The following is a 19,675-nucleotide window of genomic DNA, read 5'->3' on the forward strand; positions in this document are numbered from 1 at the left end:
ACCTTCGACCATTTTATGAGACAAAAAATTGAACATCCTGATAGTAGGAGCAACATGTAAAGTTGATATTTTAGACCTTCAAACTATGAACTCTAACCTAATAACCTTGTTTTTGCATAACTTACTGAAACAAACTCAATGTGATTTTTTTCACTGTCTCATTTAAATAATTGATTTTTTTCCACCCTATTTAGAAACGAGAGAGAAGTGCAAAGTGTTCTGTTTTCCTCTGCTCTTCAGTTTCCTTATCCTAAAGTTTCCTTACCCTGCCTCACTTGCTTTCCAGGGCTATGGTGAGATAAACAAATTGTTTAAAAAGTAAAAGGCACATATGAAAAAGCAATGTATTTTTACTTAGGTATCATGACCAAATCTTAATTCGGGTACTAAACCCTATCCTGTCCAACTATCTTAGCCTAGGTTCCCTGAGAGCAGAACCTGAGGTTAGGGCTCGTGTGCAGATGATTTATTTTAGGAGATGATTCCAGAGAACAGCAGGGTAGACAGAAGCTGGAAGAAATCCAGTGCATTATTGAACTTGGTCACTGCTGTGGACGATGGGCCCTGTGAGAGATTCTGGTCCTGAGCTTATTAACAGCTGGGTGTGGAGAGGACCAGAGACTCCAGCGTCCCCAGTGTAGACAAGAGCCCCAGGAGTCGTAAGGGTCAAGGTTACCTTCCAAGAGCATCTCAGCCTTTCACTGTGTCCACTTCAAACCCTGGTAGCTTCCTCCTCCCTCCATTCCTGTGCCTTAGTTACAGAAAGCTGCCTGGGGAAAATCCGCAGACATGGCCCCTCCATGACCCCTCCATGACCCTCGCCCCTGCTAGCCTACCCTCTTCTCTGCCGTAGTCTTGGGGCCGCTGTCCGGGTGTTTCCTGCTCCCCAAGCTCCCAGGCCCACCATGGCCTCACCTCACCCTTTCTCAGCAGACCCCCCTTGATATGCTCTCCCAGGGGCCTCAGGCCATCCCGATGCCTCGCTGTCTGGTCCTCCCTGCTCCCTGGAGCCCCTCCCTTGCTGCCTGAAGAGGGATGTGGCCTTGCTCTCGAGCGCCTCCAGGCTCCTCCTCACCCCTCAGTACCTGTTCTCCATTTAAATAAGCACAAACTTGTAGCTTTGAGGAGCAAAAGCAAATTTTTTAAATCTTTGGTTTGACTTTGACCCTTCCGTTTAGCTACCAAATTCCTCTGCCACGTGGACCAGAACTGCTGTTTTCATCTCTTCACCGCTGATATCCTCCCTCATAAAGCCCCTGTAACTCAGCTCTTTTTTTTTTAACATTTTTTTTGTGTGTTTTTAAATTTTTTGGCCACGTTGTACAGCATGCAGGATCTTAGTTCCCCAGGGATCTGCTCCCTGCAGTGGAAGCACGGAGCCCTAACCACTGCACCGCCAGGGAATTCCCTTGTAACTCGGCTCTCATCCCAGCCTCTTAGATGGCACCATTAGAGGTCACCAGTGTTCTTGACAGAGCCCTTTCTCTCGTCTTCATTCTCCCTTACTTTTCTAGAGCATTTGACATTTCCTTGAAACCTTGTCAGTTGTTTGCATTGCACTGCCCATCAACTCCTCTCTTCCTCCTTCACTCCTGAATAATAACAACCATGAAGTTTCTCTAATCCATACATCAACTTTGTAGAGACAGTTGCCCCATTATACAGATGTGGACACTGAGGCCCATAACGTGAAGCAGCTGGCCCCATGAATGGCAGAGCTGGATTTAAAGCGAGGTGTGTCTGACTCCAGCAATCAGGTTCTTTCCACTACTTCATTTCCTTTCTGAGCTCAGTTATTCTCCCACCTGCATACGCCACCTCTGTGATCCCACAACTACATTTATGGAGCAGCCTAGCATAGTGTTTACACACACAGGCACTGGAGCCAGTGTGCCCAGGATCAAATCCTTCATCTACCACTTAGGTGCTGTGTCTTAGTTTCCTCATCTGCAAAATGGACATAGCGTTATAAGCATTAAATGAGCCGTTACATGTAAGGCAGCTACAGCAGTGCCTGACCTACGTGTTCCAGAAATACTAGCTATTATTTCCTCCATGGTCCTCTCTTTCCTGAATATTAATTTACCCCTCACAAAAGTCTCCCTTCTTTAAGTGAAACATGCTGGCAGTGTCCTCCATCCCATGAGTCCCTAAAAGACGTTACCTTGAAATCTGGTCTTTGTGAAAATTTGGGACCCGTGACAGTCCCCAATGTTATGGACAGAATTTCACATGGCCTCTGAGTCTCTCAAATTGCACTAATCCCTATTCAATTCTTTCCCCTGCCCCAATGCTTCTTCAGCTCTTGCAATTCCAAATCCTCCGGGGAATGGTATTTCCTCTGGAGTCATGGGCATTACTGCACAGGTTTAAGAGGGCTTTCTTGTCCCAAACTATGCACATCCCTTCACCAGTAGTCACCACCACTGCCTCCAAGTCTCAGGTGTCTTTGGCACGGCCTCCACTCCAGATGCTTGAACATACACGTGCTAGCACGACTCCCCACTACCTGGATTATCTGTCATCGTGCGCCCTGCATTTGGTTCTGGACTCCACATTTTAAAAGAGAGACAGACCAACCGCAGGATGGTAAAACCAAAACCACCTCAGGTGTGCAATAAGGGGTTTTGCTTGGTGAAGAGAAAACACATGAGAACTTGGTCTCTGCCCTCAAGTATCTAAAGGCCTGTCATGTAGAAGAGGCATTCAGTTTGTTCTGCATGCCTCCAAGAAATCAATCTAAATCCCTTTCAACAAACATTATTGTCAGGCCATGTGCTGGGTGTCAGGAATAATAAAAAAGAAAGAGGTCCAGCAGTGAGTAAGGCAGATAAGTAAAGCCAGCTCTTCCCAGCTGCTACCAGGACTTTTGGGCAAATTAGAAAAAGGCACCCCTTCCTCAAGACACTTGCCTGCCTTGTGCTAGCGAGTTGTGATAACCGTACAACTCCTAATAAGAAGATGACTGGTGGCCCCAGGGTTCTGCAGGGCCCAAGGTGTACACCCAGAAGGAATGGCCCTAGTGGAAGACACTGGGAGAAGGAACCTCATTGCAGAGCCAGCCAGAGCAGGTGTCTGCATCGAATCAGGTCAGGTATGACACCCAGGGGTCCTGGGCAGGAAGGGATTTTGCAAGGGGGGAGGGCTGGGCCAGATGCCCTTGGTGATCTCCTTCTACTCAGGGGTTATGCAATTGTTTTCTGGGTTCTTCCACCAACAACGGGGAACAAGCCGGCAACCTGCTCTTGTAAAAGCCTTGGCGGGAGACTTTACTGTCTCTTGTTAAGAAGGCAAGTGGCCCTCTCCAGAGGGGGTAGGACAACAACAACAAAAAAGGACCTGTGATGGGCAGAGCCACATCCTAGGGCAGGGTGGGGGGGAGGGCAGTGCGCTGACATTAAAACAGAGATCAGAAATAATATGGTAGCCAAGAATTTTGAAGATGAAAATGTCCTTACTATTGGTACAGGTAATTACAAAGCTAGTTCACTCTCATGTGATCCAAATGCTTTAAAGTTCTCAGAGCAGGTTATTATTATGCCCATTTTCCAGATAATTAAGCTGCATCTTCAAGTTCTCCAAGGCTCATTAGCAACAGCGCTCCAGCTCTAAGCTATGGGGTTGTCTAACTACATCACCTTTATTCTCTTTTCATTTTCTTTAGCTGAATGAATGTCTCTGCAGCTTCCCAACAGGCCGTACAGGTGGACTCCCTCTGGGAAGAAAAAGGAAGTTTTCAGAGCTATGATGGATGAGGAGCTTGCCTTGTTCTAAAAGAAACCAAGGTTTGATCACCCTCTGCTGGCGAAGCATAGTGATGGCAGCAAAAGTAAGTGATGGCGAGACTGAGTGAGGAAGATCCAGAAAGCAACCTTTTTAGAGAGAACCACGGCCACCCTGCTGGAAGAGGAGGGAGGGAGCCCAGACCTGCAGTAACTAGCGTAGCTTTTCCCCTTCCAGACCTCTGCTACAAAGTGGGGTCTTTTTCTTTTTCAAACCAAATAATCTTTCAAGACAAAAGACTTCGTTGTACAGCAGAAACTAACACAACATTGTAAAGCAATTATACTCCAATTAAAAAAAAAAGACAAAAGAAAACCGAGTAATGCAGAGAAAGTTAAGTGGGAGAGTATGGAGGTCATTTAAATGAGGAACCGTGGACCCTCAGAGAGTCATTATACACTTCACATTCCAAGATTCAGAAGCAACTTTCAGACAAGGTCATAGAACTGTTGTAGGTGGTCTTCGCGACAGTCACACATGGTAGTTTCCAAATATTTTGAAGGGCTGACAAGAACAACTACATGCATTTTGTGAGAGAAAAAGATCAATCAAGACTAAGATCAATGTGGGACTTCCTTGGCGGTCCAGTGGTTAAGACTCCGTGGTTTCACTGTCAAGGGCCTGGGCTCAATCCCTGGTTGGGGACCTAAGATTCCACAAGCCTTGTGGTGCAGCCAAAAAAAAAAAAGACTAGGATCAATGAGTTGAAATTACAAGAAAGCAGATGTTTGCTTTTTGTTTGTTTGTTTTAATTTATTTATTTTATTTATTGGCTGCGTTGGGTCTTCGTTGCTGCACGTGGGCTTTCTCTAGTCGCAGAGAGCGGGGGCTACCCTTTGTTGCGGTGTGTGGGCTTCTCATTGCAGTAGCTTCTCTTGTTGTGGAGCACGGGCTCTAGGCGCACGGGCTTCAGTAGTTGTGGCTCGCAGGCTCGGTAGCTGTGGTGCACGGGCTTAGTTGCTCCGCAGCATGTGGGATCCCCCCGGACCAGGGCTTGAACCCGTGTCCCCTGCATTGGCAGGCAGATTCCTAACAACTGCGCGCCACGAGGGAAGTCCCCTAGATGTTTGCTTTAATTGAAAGAACTTTTAGCAAGTAGAATTCTCCAAAAGGCGGGAACTGTCCTCTAATAAACTCCCTGCCACAGAGCTTTGCATATTAGGAGACATCACACTGTGCATCCCCAAGATGACCCGTCACTTAGTCACCATTTATTGGTCTCGTCTGTATTATCATGGACCATGTATTATTATGGACCATGTCCATAGTTATTTGTTTACGTACCTGCCAAGAACTACATGTATTTTTCATTTTTCATTTTCTCCTTTTGCCTGAACCCAGTGGCTGACACATTGTAGGTTCTTGGTTAGTGTTTGCTGAATGAATTCATTGGAAGAATATGAGGTTCTTGTAAGTCAAAACTGTTCTGAAGAAGAAATGCAGAGCCACCAGCCACAATGGCTAACTTTTCCTTCGTCTGCTCTCTTGTGGTTTTGTCATATGGCCATGGTTATATCAATAGATGATAATGGATCACGTAAGTTAACTTATTTTACCACAGTCTGATTTGGATGGAAGCATATTGATCTTTTTAATCTGCTGAGATATAGTAAGGACACAGGATTGAATTAGAACATCTGGATTCTACTCTCAGCTCTGCTACTAATTAGCTCACTAGTGTGCCTCGGAGCTGACCTCTTCAGCCACAGGTGGGTTTCTTCATCTGAAAACAAGAGCTTAACCAGCTTTTCCCTAAGGTCTCTTTTGCCATCAGTATTTTGCAGCTCTAGGCCCTTTGCTGTAGGAAGAACGATGGGCTTGGAACGGGAAGGATTTCCTTTAAGCCTCAACATCACAACTTACTGGTTGCATGACTCGGCAAAGATCCTTTTGTCTAAGAGGTTGGACAGAGCACTGCCAAGGCATCAGTACACGTGTGGCTCAGGAATTCCCTGGCAGTCCAGTGGTTAGGACTCCGAGCTTTCACTGCAGAGGGCACGGGTTCAATCCTGCAAGCCTCACAGTGCGGCCAAAAAACCAAAAAACAACAACAACGAAACATATGTGGCTCATGGAACTATGCAGGTTTCTGGTTTCCCCCTCAGCCCGAGTGATTCTGTTCTATCTGGCTCCTGGCCACATTGCAAAAGAGCATGTGGGATGGTAGATAATGTTGTGACTATTTTTAGAAACAATCTGCTACACACATTTATCTTCAATTTATCAGTCCTTTGAAACATAATCCTGAGAATACTTACCCCTGTAAAATATTAAAATCTCTGTTTTATAGATCAGGAAACATGGGCTCAGGAAAGTAAGTAACTTCTCCAGTGTCATACAACTGAGATGTGGGAAAGTCAAGATTCAAACTTGGCTCTTTCTTCAGAGTCTATACTTTTAATCCCCTTACTGCCTCTGAGTTAGAAGTCAGGATAATTGTTGTGTTTAAGGCACTAAGTTTTGGGGTAGTTTTTTATGCGGCAATAAAGAATTGAAACCAAGTGCTTAACACAGTACCGGCCCACAGTAAGTACTCAGAGGAGGTGTGTGGAGGGAGTGGTAATGGTGAATGAATGCCATTGGGACTGGAGGTGAAGGGAAAAACTAACAGGAGTCTGGGGCAAGCTGCAGGTCATCCAGCCCCAAAATTCACTCTGCAAAACTCCTGTCCTCCCCATTCCCAGGGCTCTCCCACTTCAAAGCAGCACAAGATGATGCAGGAAGTGGCCGTTTTTGAGCAACTCTCTCAGAAAGTCCTTCCTTGTATTGAACTTTTCTTTCATTTCCATTCATTGCTCTTAGTTCTGTCCTCTGGGCTCCAGAAGACAAACTTCATTTTCAAGTGATGACACTTCACAAATTTGAAAACTAAGACTGCTTTGTCTCTCATTCTCCCCTTGTCCTCTCCTACCTAAGGTAAGAAAAATTCTCCAGATTCTCCTAGGTGGGATGGCATGGTGTTCAGAGCTCACACCTCCCAATGATTTCGTTATTTCTGGATGATCACTGGGTTTTGAACACTCCTCTTAACGTGTGCCACCCAGAAGGGGCCCATCTTAGACGTCTGACCAGTGCGTGGGGGAATGAATGAAACAAGACTGTGTGATAACTGTTGAAACTGGTCAGTTGGTACATAGGGGACTCACTGTTGATCTTTTGTATGTCTTTGAATTTTAAATTTTTATGTTTTTAAATTTAAATGATCATAGAAAACATCAGGGAAAAACGTCTCATCTCTACAAATTTATGGTGCATTCAGACACGGTATTCCCTGCGCAGGCACGTTGCTGTCCCTCAACATGTGTGCCTTTTGAGGGACCAGGCAAAAGCAAACTCAGTGAGGGCTGGACGGGGTGGGGCTGAGATCGAAAACATTGAGAATCTACAGTCCCGTAACCTGCAGCTGAGCAATAGCGGCGGGGGAAAAGGTAGGCAAGGACCTCTGTACCAAGTCCTGCAGCATCAGGAGCCTCTGGAAGGCGGCCTCGGAGATTTCTGCCCAGGAAGTTTCGAACCCGCAAAGCCCCAAGGGCACAGCTACTTCAGGTGGATGCCGCCGGGCATCTGAGTGTGATAACTGAATCTCGGGCTTCGTGGGCTAAGCGTGGGGCTCTGTGTCCATAAACGGGGACCGAGTTCTCACGCGGTGACCGGCCTGAGGGTCACAGGAGAACCGGCCTCTTAAGTCCACGAGGAGGACCAAGGCCGCCGCGCCTAGCCCACGCCTCTCCTTGGCCCGGGGCGTCGGGAGCGGGGTGCGAAAACCGCCAAGACTTCATCTGGTCGGCCCCTCCTTAGTTAAAAAAAAAAAAAAAGGAATGGGAAAGAGGTCCCCGCCTGTTCACGTTGCGAGGGCGCCTCCACTAGTCACTTTCGCTCCTCTACCTCCCGAGTACCCGAGACACCGAGATGCCAAAAACACCTCCCAACTTCCTAGAGGGGCCTCTGCGGCCCCGCACAGCTCTCCGCGGGCGGGGCTATGACGCACTTCCGGCTGCGTCGGCGGCGGTGCGCGTCGAGGTGTTCCAGCGGCCTGAACGGGTTTGACTCACGGTGAGCCTCCGGGTCCCCGGTTCGCGTGGCGGGCGGAAGCGGGAGTGTCCGCCGAAGGGTGCGGGGAGGGACGAGTGGGTTAGGCAGCTGTGGCCTGTGGGGACTCCCCAGACCGGTCCTGGGAGGGTGGTGGGAGGAGCTCCCAGTCCCTGCCCAGCCCTAGACGGCGGAGGCGTTTGCTCCCTTGAAAGCATTTCCTCCACCCCCGCGCACCCCCCGAGGGGCTTAAAAAGTGAAAGTTGGCCTCTTTCGTGTTCCAGAGCAGTTTTTCTCTGCGCTCCCTGAGCCGAACGGCCCGTCAGTCTGAGCGGGGCTGCTTTCTCTTTTTCCCTGGCTCTCAGTAGGCGGTCCGAATTCAAGGCTAATTGATAAGAATTCGCCCGAGGGGGTTGGGGACCTCGTGTGAGAAACTGGGCCTCAGTAGTCCTGGGTAGTGTCTGTTCCAAGGGAGGGAATAGGGAGGGCTTTGTTCAGGTTAGAAAGCACGTAACAGGGATCTGCTCCAGTTTGGAAACGCAGTTTTAGAGGACTATTTATTTATAAATAGTTTGTCAAGAGAAAGGTGATCTGGTGAGTGAGGTACTTGGAAACCTCTTATATAAGGAGCAATTGAAAGAACTGTGAAGAAAAGGCAACTGTTTTCAGGTATTGGAAGCCTACAACGGAGAAAGTAAGTTTTGGTCTAGGACCAAACTGGGATCAGTGAAGAAAGAAGATAAAAAGTGATGCAGAATTTGGTTCAGTTTAAAGAAAACCTGTAACAGTTAGAACTGTCCAGCAGTAAAAATCTGTGCCTCATGAATTATCAAGTTTGCCTGCGTAGGAGTTTTCAGGTACAGAATGAGTATGTCAAAAGCATTCTAGCATTAATAGGTAAGTCATGTTAAATTGTTAGACTGTAATAATTTGGTTTATTTATGCCTCATCTTGTTCTAGAATGGATTTGGGGCACTTTGATAAGGGCATATAAGCTTTGGGAAATCGGCATAAAAGAGGGGGAAAAAACCTCGGAACAGAACAAAGGCCTCTGCTTGTAGTAGACCATGAATGTTTCCTTGATGGGCCTCTTGTCCTAAACATTCTAGCGAGCTTAAAATAGTTCACTGTGGTTGAAGACAGCGAGTAATGAAGCCTCTGTTTTCTATTCACATGCTTTTTTATTTTATAAGCACCTTATTAAGAAAAATTCGAAAGCTAAGACCTTGAGGGCATCCCTAAATGAACCTTTAGACAAACTCAACATGACCAGTGTGGTCATGACCAATACTGGCTTTGCTAGAGGCAGACAAGAGACAAGGAGATCTGAGAGGCAACAGGGGCTGAAATCTTTGAGACCTTGTTGGCCTTGTGATGATTTTGGCTTTTACTCTGTATGACACACAAAGCCTTGAAAGGTGTGAGCAGAGGAACGATGTGATCTGACTTGTATTTAACAGGCAACAGATGATGGACTGGTGGGACAGCAGTGCTGGAGGTAGCGAACTCTGAATCTCTTACTTGTAGAGCTTTGCTCATGAATTGTGTGCAGAATGTGAAGGAGGATTTGGGTGCCCAGGTTTTTTTGGTCTGGAAAAAATGGTGGAGTTGCCGTTAACTAAGATGAGCAGCTTTGGGGGAAAGATGGGAAGTACAGTTTCAGGAGTGTTAAGCTTGAGATGCCACTGGACGTGCTGGTGGCAACGTCAAGTGGGTAGTTTGTTGTGTGAGTCTGGAGTTCAGAAGAGAGGTCCAGGCTGCAGATAAATCGGCGGCTGTTGAGTATATAGATGGTACTTAAAGCCACGTGACTGGATGAACTCTCCAAAGAGAGTGAGTACAGTTAGGAAGAAGGCTCCAAGCACCCAGCCCTCCACTTGTTTGTGGCCTTGCTGAGGCATGAATTTGAATTGTGGGCACTGCAAAACTGGTGTGCTAGAATAAACCACTGAGCTATTGAGCCAGCCCAGCCAGTTGCCCAGCAGCAACATCTAGGGAAACTTTCTTCTTCAATTATGACTATGTATGTGTTTTGCAAAGGCGATTGTGTGATATAGTGGCATCTGTGAGTTTGAACTCACCAACTTCTGGGAACTGATCCCATGTGAACGTGATACAGGACACTCACTGTTTAATGCCTCCTGTGCTGGGTTATAACTCCTAGTGTCTTGCAGAGTTTCCCAGGCTGGATCCCAGAAGCTGAGCAGTCTTTCCTGTTCTTGGGGTGCCCTCCTCTGAAGAGAGTGGGAAATTTTGTAACCAGTTATGTTACAAAGTTATTCCAACACTTAGGAGGTCCACTTGAAAGGATTTCTAAGGAATGCTCCCAGCGCTGCTACATCTATATTTAGGTTATTTTAGCCTTTGGTGCTAATGCCTTTATTTTAAGAGACTAGATGACAGTGCTTCCCACCCCCCCCCCCATCCCCACTCAGTTTTCAAGTAATCCTGAACTTGGGAGCTTCAGTAGTGTACTGGGTGCAGAGGATAGCATAAACGAGTGTTCAGTGCTGATGCTGGTCCACTGTGTTGGAATACCTGTTGGCACCTCATAGGATGCTTCAGAATTTGGGTACAGTAGAGGGGAGTCCCAGCTAGCATCCCGAGAGTTCTGAACTAATTAGCAGCTGATAATTATTGACTTTCTCGTAAAAGCAAGGTTACATATTGAGGTTTTATTCCTAGAACCCCACTTCCTATATTTTTTTAATTACCAAAATTGATTACAAAAATAAAGGGGAAGTCATATAAAACACATGTTTTTAATACATATCTACTAAATGTGTGAAACTGAACATCTGATATAAAAGCTGTAACATAAATGTACCTTTTTTGGAAGGTTCTGCATGGGCTGGAATTGCTGCTTTTTTGTTTTCCTGGGTTTCTTTTTTTGAAGGGCATGGAATTTGGGCATTAGAAGTAAAATCTATTTTATTTGTTAAAAACTGCTTATGATCCCTTTGGAGATTTTATGATTTTCTGGCTACAAAAGTAATAATATCCATTATAGAAAATTTAGGAAATCAAAAAAAGACTTTAAAAAATTGAAATCATTCATAATTCTGTAACCCAGAAATATCACTGTTCGTGTTTTTGTCTTTTTCCTTCATTGTGATTGTGTGTATATTATGACTGTGTGTGCGAAATGATATTTCAAGGCTGTCAAGCCAGATCCATGGAGATTGACACACATGTTAGAAATTAGCATACTCAACTTTTTAAATGCCTTAGCTTTAGATTATCTGCAACTCCTGTTCCCTCGTCTTCAGGCCATTTATACATCCTTTTTATGTTCTCTACCATTGTTATCAATATAATTTCATGTAATGAACACCCACATAGATTTTTTACGTGTTTGGCTCTTTCTTGAGACTGCTGGAGTTTTCCTGGTCTAGATTATTCAAATTCAGTACGGGAACACCTATGTGACAGGAAAGGTGCTGCTTAGAGTTTAAAAACATGCTCATCAGGAAGGCCAGCCACAAGTGTGTAAGATTAATTAACTTATGTAGTTTTCTTTCAGAGTACTATATTTAGTGAATGCCAATAATGATAGACTGATTCTATTGTCTGTTTACTCACTTCTTTTCCATCTCCCCCACAACTTGAAAGCTGTGTGAGGGTAGGCGTGTATCTGTCTTAAGCATCCCTGCAGTCCTAGCGTCGAGCCCATGGCAGGTATTCAGCAAATGTTGAGTGAATGGATTTCACTTTTCTGGCATATGAAGAAAATGGAAGTAATTATATTTACTATAGATGTTTTCAGTATTCTAATGTATCAACTGACAAATATATAGAATATTTAAAATTTAAAAGAAAAAATACTCTTAAACATCTTCTGTTTGTATTGTCTATTGTGGTTTAATTTTTCCTTTCAGTTTCCTCTCAGCAGTATGTGTCTCATCAAAAGAAATACCTCTGAAAGAACATACGTTACTTTTAGTCTAATCTCTTGTCATTCCACTTGTCTTTCTGTGAAAGTTAAACATAAATGGCATTTTAAAACAAGAGTATGCCCTGCTTAAAATGGGTCAAGTGAAGCTCAAATTACATCACTAACTGTGCTCAATCATTTAAAAATATGCTAGTTAATTCCAGGCTTCTAACATGATTCCTGGTTATGCTAACTAGCCCTGTCATTTGACTAGTAAATTTTTAATGCTGAAGCTAAAAGTTGTAGGTTTAGACAGACTTCATTTGGCCAGTAGATGGCCTCTTGAGATCTCAGAAGTTGTAGGATTCTGAAACAGTTTTTGGAGCAAAGTTAATTTAAATTTAGTTTTAAGCTTATGCCACAGTGCTTTTCTTAAATTTATTTTCAAATCGAGGTATATTTGATGTACAATATTATATAAGTTACAAGTGTACAACATAGTGATTCACAATTTTTAAAGATTATACTCCATTTATAGTTATTATAAAATATTGGCTCTATTCCCTCTGCTGTACAGTATATCCTTGTAGCTTATTTCTTTTATACATAGTGGGTTGTACCTCTTAATTTCCAGCCCTATATCGCCCCTCCCCCCTTCTCTCACCCTACTGGTAACCACTGGTTTGTTCTCTGTATCTGTGAGTCTGTTTCTTTCTTATTATATTCACTAGTTTTTTTTATTTTTTAGATTTTGCATGTAAGTGACAATATACAGTATTGGTCTTTCTCTGTCTGACTTTTCACTAAACATAATATCCTCCAAGTCCATCCATGTTGTTGAAGATGGCAAAATTTCACTCTTTTTTATAGCTGACTAGTATACCATTGTGTGTGTGTGTGTGTGTGTGTGTGTGTGTGTATGTATACACGTACACACCCCACATCTTCTTTATCTGTTTATCTGTTGATGGACACTTAGATTGCTTCCATATCTTGGTAATTGTAAATAATGCTGCTATGAACATTGGGGTGCATGTATATTTTTGAATTAGTGTTTTCGTTTTCTTCAGACATATATGCAGGAGTGGGGTTGAGCCACAGTGCACTTTTTCAGAGAGTGGAGGCAAAGTCAAATCAAAATAGGATATCCTGAGCTGACTCCAGAAAGATATTTGACAGTCATTGTAATATGGTAGCTTTACGATGGCCATAATTTCCAGTTTCCTGTGCTAAAGGTGTGGCTATAAAAACCAAAAAGCATACATACTTTTTCTTTTGGTAATTTTATGGTAACCATATTTTCATAGGTTTAACGTGTAGCCCTAAAGAACCAGAAACCCAAAGGAACCAGTACTCCTGCTACACAGAGCCCCATTTTAGTGACACTGTTTCTGGAGTACCTATATGATGACCAAGGTACTGGGCATGGCCACAGTTCTGGGCCCTAGAACTCCACAAGAGCAGGGGCCTGTGATTGTGAAGGTCGAGGAGGAGGAGGAGGAGGAGAAAGGGAAGCGCCTTCCCAGCCTGGAGATGTTCCGCCAGCGCTTCAGGCAGTTTGGTTACCATGACACCCCTGGCCCTCGGGAGGCCCTCAGCCAGCTCCGGGTGCTCTGCTGTGAGTGGCTGAGGCCTGAGATTCACACCAAGGAGCAGATCCTGGAGCTGCTGGTGCTGGAGCAGTTCCTGACCATCCTGCCCCAGGAGCTCCAGGCCTGGGTGCAGGAGCACTGCCCGGAGAGCGCTGAAGAGGCCGTCACTCTCCTGGAAGATCTGGAGCGAGAGCTGGATGAGCCAGCACAGCAGGTAGGCTGGGGAGACCTTTTACTCTGTGAGCTCGGAAGCATAGCAGTCCAGGCAGGAGCGGGTTTGTTCACAAACTGAGAATAACTGAATGGACCTTCCGCTGAGTTAGACCATGTTTCCTCCTATTTTTCTTCTGCTATCCTATATGGAATTGGGGAATTACCCGTGGGAGTTGAATGGGATGGATGCTTTTCTCTTTCCTAGAGGTTCTACATAGCTGTCCTGAGATTTTCTTTTGTTCTGGTTCTTAAAGTGAGCTGTGCACAGACCCAGCCGTTCCTAATTGTCTCTAGGCCTCACCACCTCCCAGTGAACAGAAACAGTGGTGGGAGAAGATGGCATCCTCAGGAGCAGTGGAGGAATCCCTGAGCAGCCTGCAGCCACGGTCTGTGGAGACCAGTTACAAATACGAGTCTTGGGGGCCCCTCTACATCCAAGAGACTGGTGAAGAGGAGGACTTCACTCCAGAGCTGAGAAAGATTCAAGGTAAGACCATCTGTCAGGCCCCCACTCGGTGCCCAGGCCTTTGTGGTTGAAGAAACACTCGTCCTAATTCCTGGTTGTGAGGTGGTCCCCTAGGCTGACTCAACTGGTCTGGCTGATGAGGCAGAATGAGTTCCTTTCCTCCCTCAGGTGTGTCTCAGTCAGTCCTGGCGTGGGAACAGATGACACGCTCGTAAAGGGAGAGTTGAAGTGAGTTTAGTAAGGGGACTGTTCATGGAAGCGAGGACAACTTGAATGAACCAGTAAAAGGTGGTACTGGTTCTTTTGTTAATGACTTAGTGAACCTGCTGTGATCAGTTTGGGATTATGCAGAAATGGTCCTGGTAATTTCTTTTTCAACTTATGCCTCATTAAGCTATTTAAAATGTTTAACTTTTCTTAAGTTATTTACTTCCCACACATAGTTCATGGCAACGTGAAGGGAAATCTGTACGTGTAGCCAAGTGACTGCTCATCATGGGGACTGAGAGGGATTTTAGCTGCTGCTTCAGTCAACAGTGAACAGTGAGGAGGGGGTGAGCCTAGAAGCAGCTGGTAGCAGAGGAGGGAAATAGATGGTGGGTGGAGAGAGAGACAGGGACGAGGAGAAAGTGGCTTAGAGGAAAGTACCTTGTTGACTGAGGCTTCTGGACTTGCGGAGGGATGACACTTCTCAAAGGGAGCCCATTTTTCAGTGTGAATTTGTCTTACTCCCCTTTTCTGTGTATGTGGATGGTTAGGTGGACTTTTAAGAGGTGTGACTGTCTCGTGAAGTGCTCTAAAAAAGCTAAACTGCTTCAGTCTGATTTTGACAGTTACTTTGTAACTAAGAGAATGATAAGACGTAGCCAATGTAGGTGAAATGATGAGAGTTAAACCCTCATGGGAGTTAAGTACTGTCATTCAAATTAGTAAGGATCTGGGACTAGAATGATTATAAGTGGACCAAACGTTCTCTCTTATTGCTTTTATGTTCAGCTTCCGTGAGAATAAGGATTTTGTGAGTTTGCCACTAGCCTCTTCTCCCTTAATCATCCTTTTTCTTTTCCTTTCTCACCTTTGACCCTTGCACAGTCTTTCTTGTTTCTCTCCCTGAGCATCGCCCAGCTCCTTTGCTGCTGTCCCAGTATGCTGCTTTTTTTTTTTTTTTCTTCCGGTACGCGGGCCTCTCACTGTTGTGGCCCCTCCCATTGCGGAGCACAGGCTCCGGACACGCAGGCTCAGCGGCCATGGCTCACGGGCCCAGCTGCTCCGTGGCATGTGGGATCCTCCCGGACCGGGGCACGAACCCATGTCCCCTGCACCGGCAGGCGGACTCTCAACCACTGCGCCACCAGGGAAGCCCTGTCTCAATATGCTTGGTTTTGCCTAATTGCCCTCTATACCCGAAGTTCTCCTGGCAGAGAACACCATGTACTTCTCATACCATGATAGCTTCTGGTAGGGGGCTTGCGTGAAAGTCTGGCATCATAAACTAGATCTGATAATGACTTATTTGTATCAGTGTGATACTGTAACTTCATAGAGCAATATTTGGTTACCCCTTAGAATCCATCAGTGCCACCTGGTGATTCAATTTCTCATTTAACAGTTTCTTTTCAGGACAGGAAACAACTGACATGTCCTTATTCTACTTACTGTTTCAGATCGTAAGTCGAACACCCAGAATGAGGAATCAACAGATAAGCAGGAAAGTTCTGAAGAATTTCACGCAGAAGGATTCAGAAGGGATTCTGTTCCCATGATTATTGCCAACAAATGTGAGGCCAGGTTAGAAAGGCAGTGGGTTAACCTGGAAAAGGGAAGAGGAACAAAAATTCCTCTCCAAGACAAAAGTTCCTCCAAAGGTAGAGAAGTAATGACTAAACCTGCCCCAGCAGAGAGACGTTACATATGTGCTGAGTGTGGGAAAGCCTTTAGTAATAGCTCAAATCTCACTAAACACCGGAGAACACACACTGGGGAGAAACCGTATGTGTGCACCAAATGTGGGAAAGCTTTCAGCCACAGCTCCAACCTGACCCTTCACTACAGAACACACTTGGTGGACCGGCCCTATGACTGTAAGTGTGGAAAAGCCTTCGGTCAGAGCTCGGACCTCCTTAAACATCAGCGAATGCACACTGAAGAGGCTCCTTACCAGTGTAAAGATTGCGGCAAAGCCTTCAGCGGGAAAGGCAGCCTCATTCGACACTATCGAATACACACCGGGGAGAAGCCGTATCAGTGTAACGAGTGTGGGAAGAGCTTTAGTCAGCACGCAGGTCTTAGTTCTCACCAGAGACTCCACACTGGAGAGAAGCCGTATAAATGTAAGGAGTGTGGGAAAGCCTTCAACCACAGCTCCAATTTTAATAAACACCATAGAATCCATACCGGGGAAAAGCCCTATTGGTGTAATAATTGTGGGAAAACCTTCTGTAGTAAGTCCAATCTTTCCAAACATCAGAGGGTCCACACTGCAGAGGGAGAAGGGCCTTAACTGTCAGGTATGCTCTCTTGATGGTTTTTGTTTTTTTAACTTCAGAACGTGAATGCTAGGGAGAAAGCCCAGTAATTGCAGTGTAAACTCTGGGGTAGATTTCGTTTCACTCGACGTCGAGGGGACAGGGTGAGAGCTCAGGTGGGGACACTGCGGGTTCCTCACCTGCCCGCTGGCTGCAGCAGGGTCCCCTCACCACACTTCGAGTCCCATAAACCATGCGGACATTGCCTTTTGTATAGTTAAAGTGCTGTGTATCCGGTATAATTAAGGAGGAAACATTAAAACTGTTTAAGTGTTTTAACATATATTCAAGAATTATGATTTGTAAAGAAATGAGCCATGTTGAACACAGTTTAATCCGATTCAGAATAAACTTAAAACATCTTGTGATGCCTCAGGACTATTTTATTAAAAAATTGTATGTTATTCAACACTATTCTAGAGAGGAAACTTCCTACTGGTTTTGCTTTTGGAAAATTTGGATTTGGGGTAAATAGAACTTTCAGTGCTTGTGAGTGTGTGTGTGAGGAAATTGCAGCAGGATGTGCAGGGTAGCTGCAGCTTAGTCTTCATCGTGCTTTTCCTGTGTACAGAACACGTTTTTCCAGCATTTGGGAACATTTTGTCAGCCTCATGCTTTTTGGGTGTTACACTCGTGTCTCTGCCAAAATCTGTGAAAATCTGACTCCCTGATAAGCTTCCTACTAAATTCCAGAAGCCAATAATGCACAGTATGATTACCTTAAATCCATCCTGTTTTTTTCCCTCTGGCTGCAAACTCTTTGATTTAAGGTATGGCTTTTGGCCACTTGGTCCTCCTGTTACCTGGAAACCCAACAACTTCACTCTTTGCTCCTGTCATTTGCTTATCTTCATATTGTGAGTTTTTTCCACCTCTTATTAGTAGTCACTGAAATATCTCTTTGTCTGCTGCTGCAGCCCTAGTGGTCACACAAACCTGACATGCCAGGATTGGGGACAGCAAGAAAGTGTCATGTGTAGTACCAGTTCTGATCGCTGGAAACTGCCTCGTATGCCATCCTGGGATCAGATTAAACTACAGGTAATGAGTCTATGCAGCAGCCAAATTTATTAGGGCGGCGGGGGGGCGGGGGTGTCATTACTGAAAAAGAATCAATAGTGCTTGAAATCTGAAGGGTTCTTACTGTTCCGGTGGCCTGCTGATGATCTGGACATCCCTGCCAGCTCCTTTGGCCATTTCATGTGAGCCATCCTGTTTGTATATTAACCCTCCCGGAGGCCCACAGAGAATTTAGTGATTAGGTGGCAGCTGGCTATCTGTAGGGCCCCCGCCGAAACTGCTCCAGATGAAGGCTGAGGAGCCTGCTGAGCCCTCGTCCTCCTCTGGTGAGAGCGGCCTGGGCCCCCCATCTGTCCTGCCCCTCACCTTCCTGACTGTGCAGTGGTAGTTTCTGATGGGTGTTGATGTGAGGCAAAGGTCCACACACTTCCTTTCAGCTCCCATCGGTCCATCTGCGAGCTGAAGTCTTCCTCTGACCTCCTTGTCTCCAGACTTTCAGGCTTATTCTTTGCAGACCCCTTGTCTAGACAAGTCACAGCCCAGGAGGCCACTTCTCCCTCCATGAAAAGTTGGTGCCAGATAGACTGCTCACAGCTCTGCCCACCAGATTCCCCTCACTCTGGCCTTTAGGGCCACTCCTGAGCAAGGCCATGTGAATCAGCACATTTTTGGTTCACACACCAAAATATTGAGCTGATCCCTCTGTGAAACACAAACGCTACTTGCTTCTTCCACCAAGTCAAAGGGGAATGAATCCACAGGTGTGAGCAGAGGGAGGCATCAGGTCAACAAAGGTAGGAAATGTGAGGCCTGAGCCTCCTGCTTACACACCTTGTGACTTCTGGACCTGCTCAGGTCGTATGAATGACTAAATTCATATTGTTATAAATCACAGTATCGCAGTCTGTATGTATTGTGGAAGATGGGGACAGATTTTGAGGAGAATGAGCGTTATCTTGAGAGGCATCTGCCTCAGGTGAGATTTTTGCATGGTCTCCAGGCAAAAAGAGGCTCCTTTCCTGTATCAAGGGGGAAGGGAGGTGCTTTTGTTAGGCCAGAGGACTTGGGAATTTAGGGTTCCAGGTGCTCAGGCACACCTACCCAAGTGTCACATACATCAGGATCCCAGTCTTTCCCGATCAGGGCCTGGAATTTTGGCATCAGTGACTTGGTGAGGCTTTTCATTTAGCCATCTTTGCAGTTCTGCCACCCTGACAGTTAAACACTGTGCCTGATTTTCAGGCCAGTCTGCTCTCAGTACACAAAGCGCGGTTCTCCTCAAACGCTGCCGTGGAGGACTTCTGGCTGTCACAACAGGCCCTGAACTGATAGTTGGCTTACGCAAGTGTATCATTTTCTTTCTTCAAAGCTTGAGAGAGAGAAACTCTGCAGCCCTTATAACTGCCACTATCCCAGTAATGCTTGGGTTATATAGAACTATTGCATAAGCTGATGCTTTCCCTGGTACCTGTACCTCATCTCTTGCCAGAACTAGTAGGAACAGTAGCAACTGCCATGGGGTAGAACGCCAGGGGTTAACACCATTACATTTATCACCAGGCTCCTTTTTTTTACCATCTGACCAGCAAATGACCTACTCCAGAATCCCATCCTGAGGGCTCCATCTCCAGGGCACTTCCAGTACCAACTGTCATAGTTTGGATTTCCTCTAACACAGAGCGCAGGACCAGGGCATGGGGGCAGATAGTTTACTTAGGGAGATGGCCAGAGGAAGCAAGGAGAGAGAGAGGAGGAAAAGCCAGTAAGAGACACATTATTGAGCTGGTTCCTCTATAGGCAGCTAGTGCTCAGGTCTGCTGGGGACCTTCAGAGACGTGAGGTCACAAATGGGGGAAGCTGGTATACCTGACCTCTGCTCTGTCCCAGTGCCCCCCTCCCATGGTTAGGAGGCTAGTTCCTGGTTGGCTCCAAGAGAGTGGTTGAGGATCCCTGGTGGGCTGGGAAGGACACTGTCCCAGGGGGCTGCGAGGCTGGCTTGGTCTGAAGATGCTTGTGAGTGTAGCCCCATATGTCACACACGGACACACATTTAGACACACACACATACACATGTACACTGGACCCCTGGCTAGGGCTGCCAGATTTAGCAAATAAAAGCACATTTAGATTCCAGGTAAACAGTATGTTTGGGACATACTTCTTATGCTAAAAA

The 19,675-nt window shown here is 45.7% G+C and overlaps 1 protein-coding gene across 3 annotated transcripts in view; it reads left to right on the plus strand.

Annotated features, from left to right (window-relative positions):
- ZKSCAN1 (zinc finger with KRAB and SCAN domains 1) overlaps positions 1-16,853 on the plus strand; it is a 61,487-nt gene extending 44,634 nt beyond the window's left edge. The window contains exons 1-4 of one of the 3 annotated variants that reach the window (XM_060078684.1): positions 7,780-7,836; positions 12,994-13,492; positions 13,786-13,978; positions 15,622-16,852. In XM_060078684.1, the coding sequence (XP_059934667.1) occupies positions 13,091-13,492; positions 13,786-13,978; positions 15,622-16,457 (1,431 nt within the window). In that variant the 5' untranslated portion in view covers positions 7,780-7,836; positions 12,994-13,090 and the 3' untranslated portion in view covers positions 16,458-16,852. Of the gene's footprint in view, positions 1-7,779; positions 7,837-7,858; positions 8,710-12,993; positions 13,493-13,785; positions 13,979-15,621 lie in introns of those variants that run through there. The other 2 variants (XM_060078685.1, XM_060078688.1) reach the window with 2 other exon arrangements.
- The last annotated feature ends 2,822 nt before the right edge of the window (positions 16,854-19,675 follow it).

This window comes from Mesoplodon densirostris, chromosome 16 (genome assembly GCF_025265405.1).
Source record: "Mesoplodon densirostris isolate mMesDen1 chromosome 16, mMesDen1 primary haplotype, whole genome shotgun sequence".
Classification (NCBI taxonomy): Eukaryota; Metazoa; Chordata; class Mammalia; order Artiodactyla; family Ziphiidae; genus Mesoplodon; species Mesoplodon densirostris.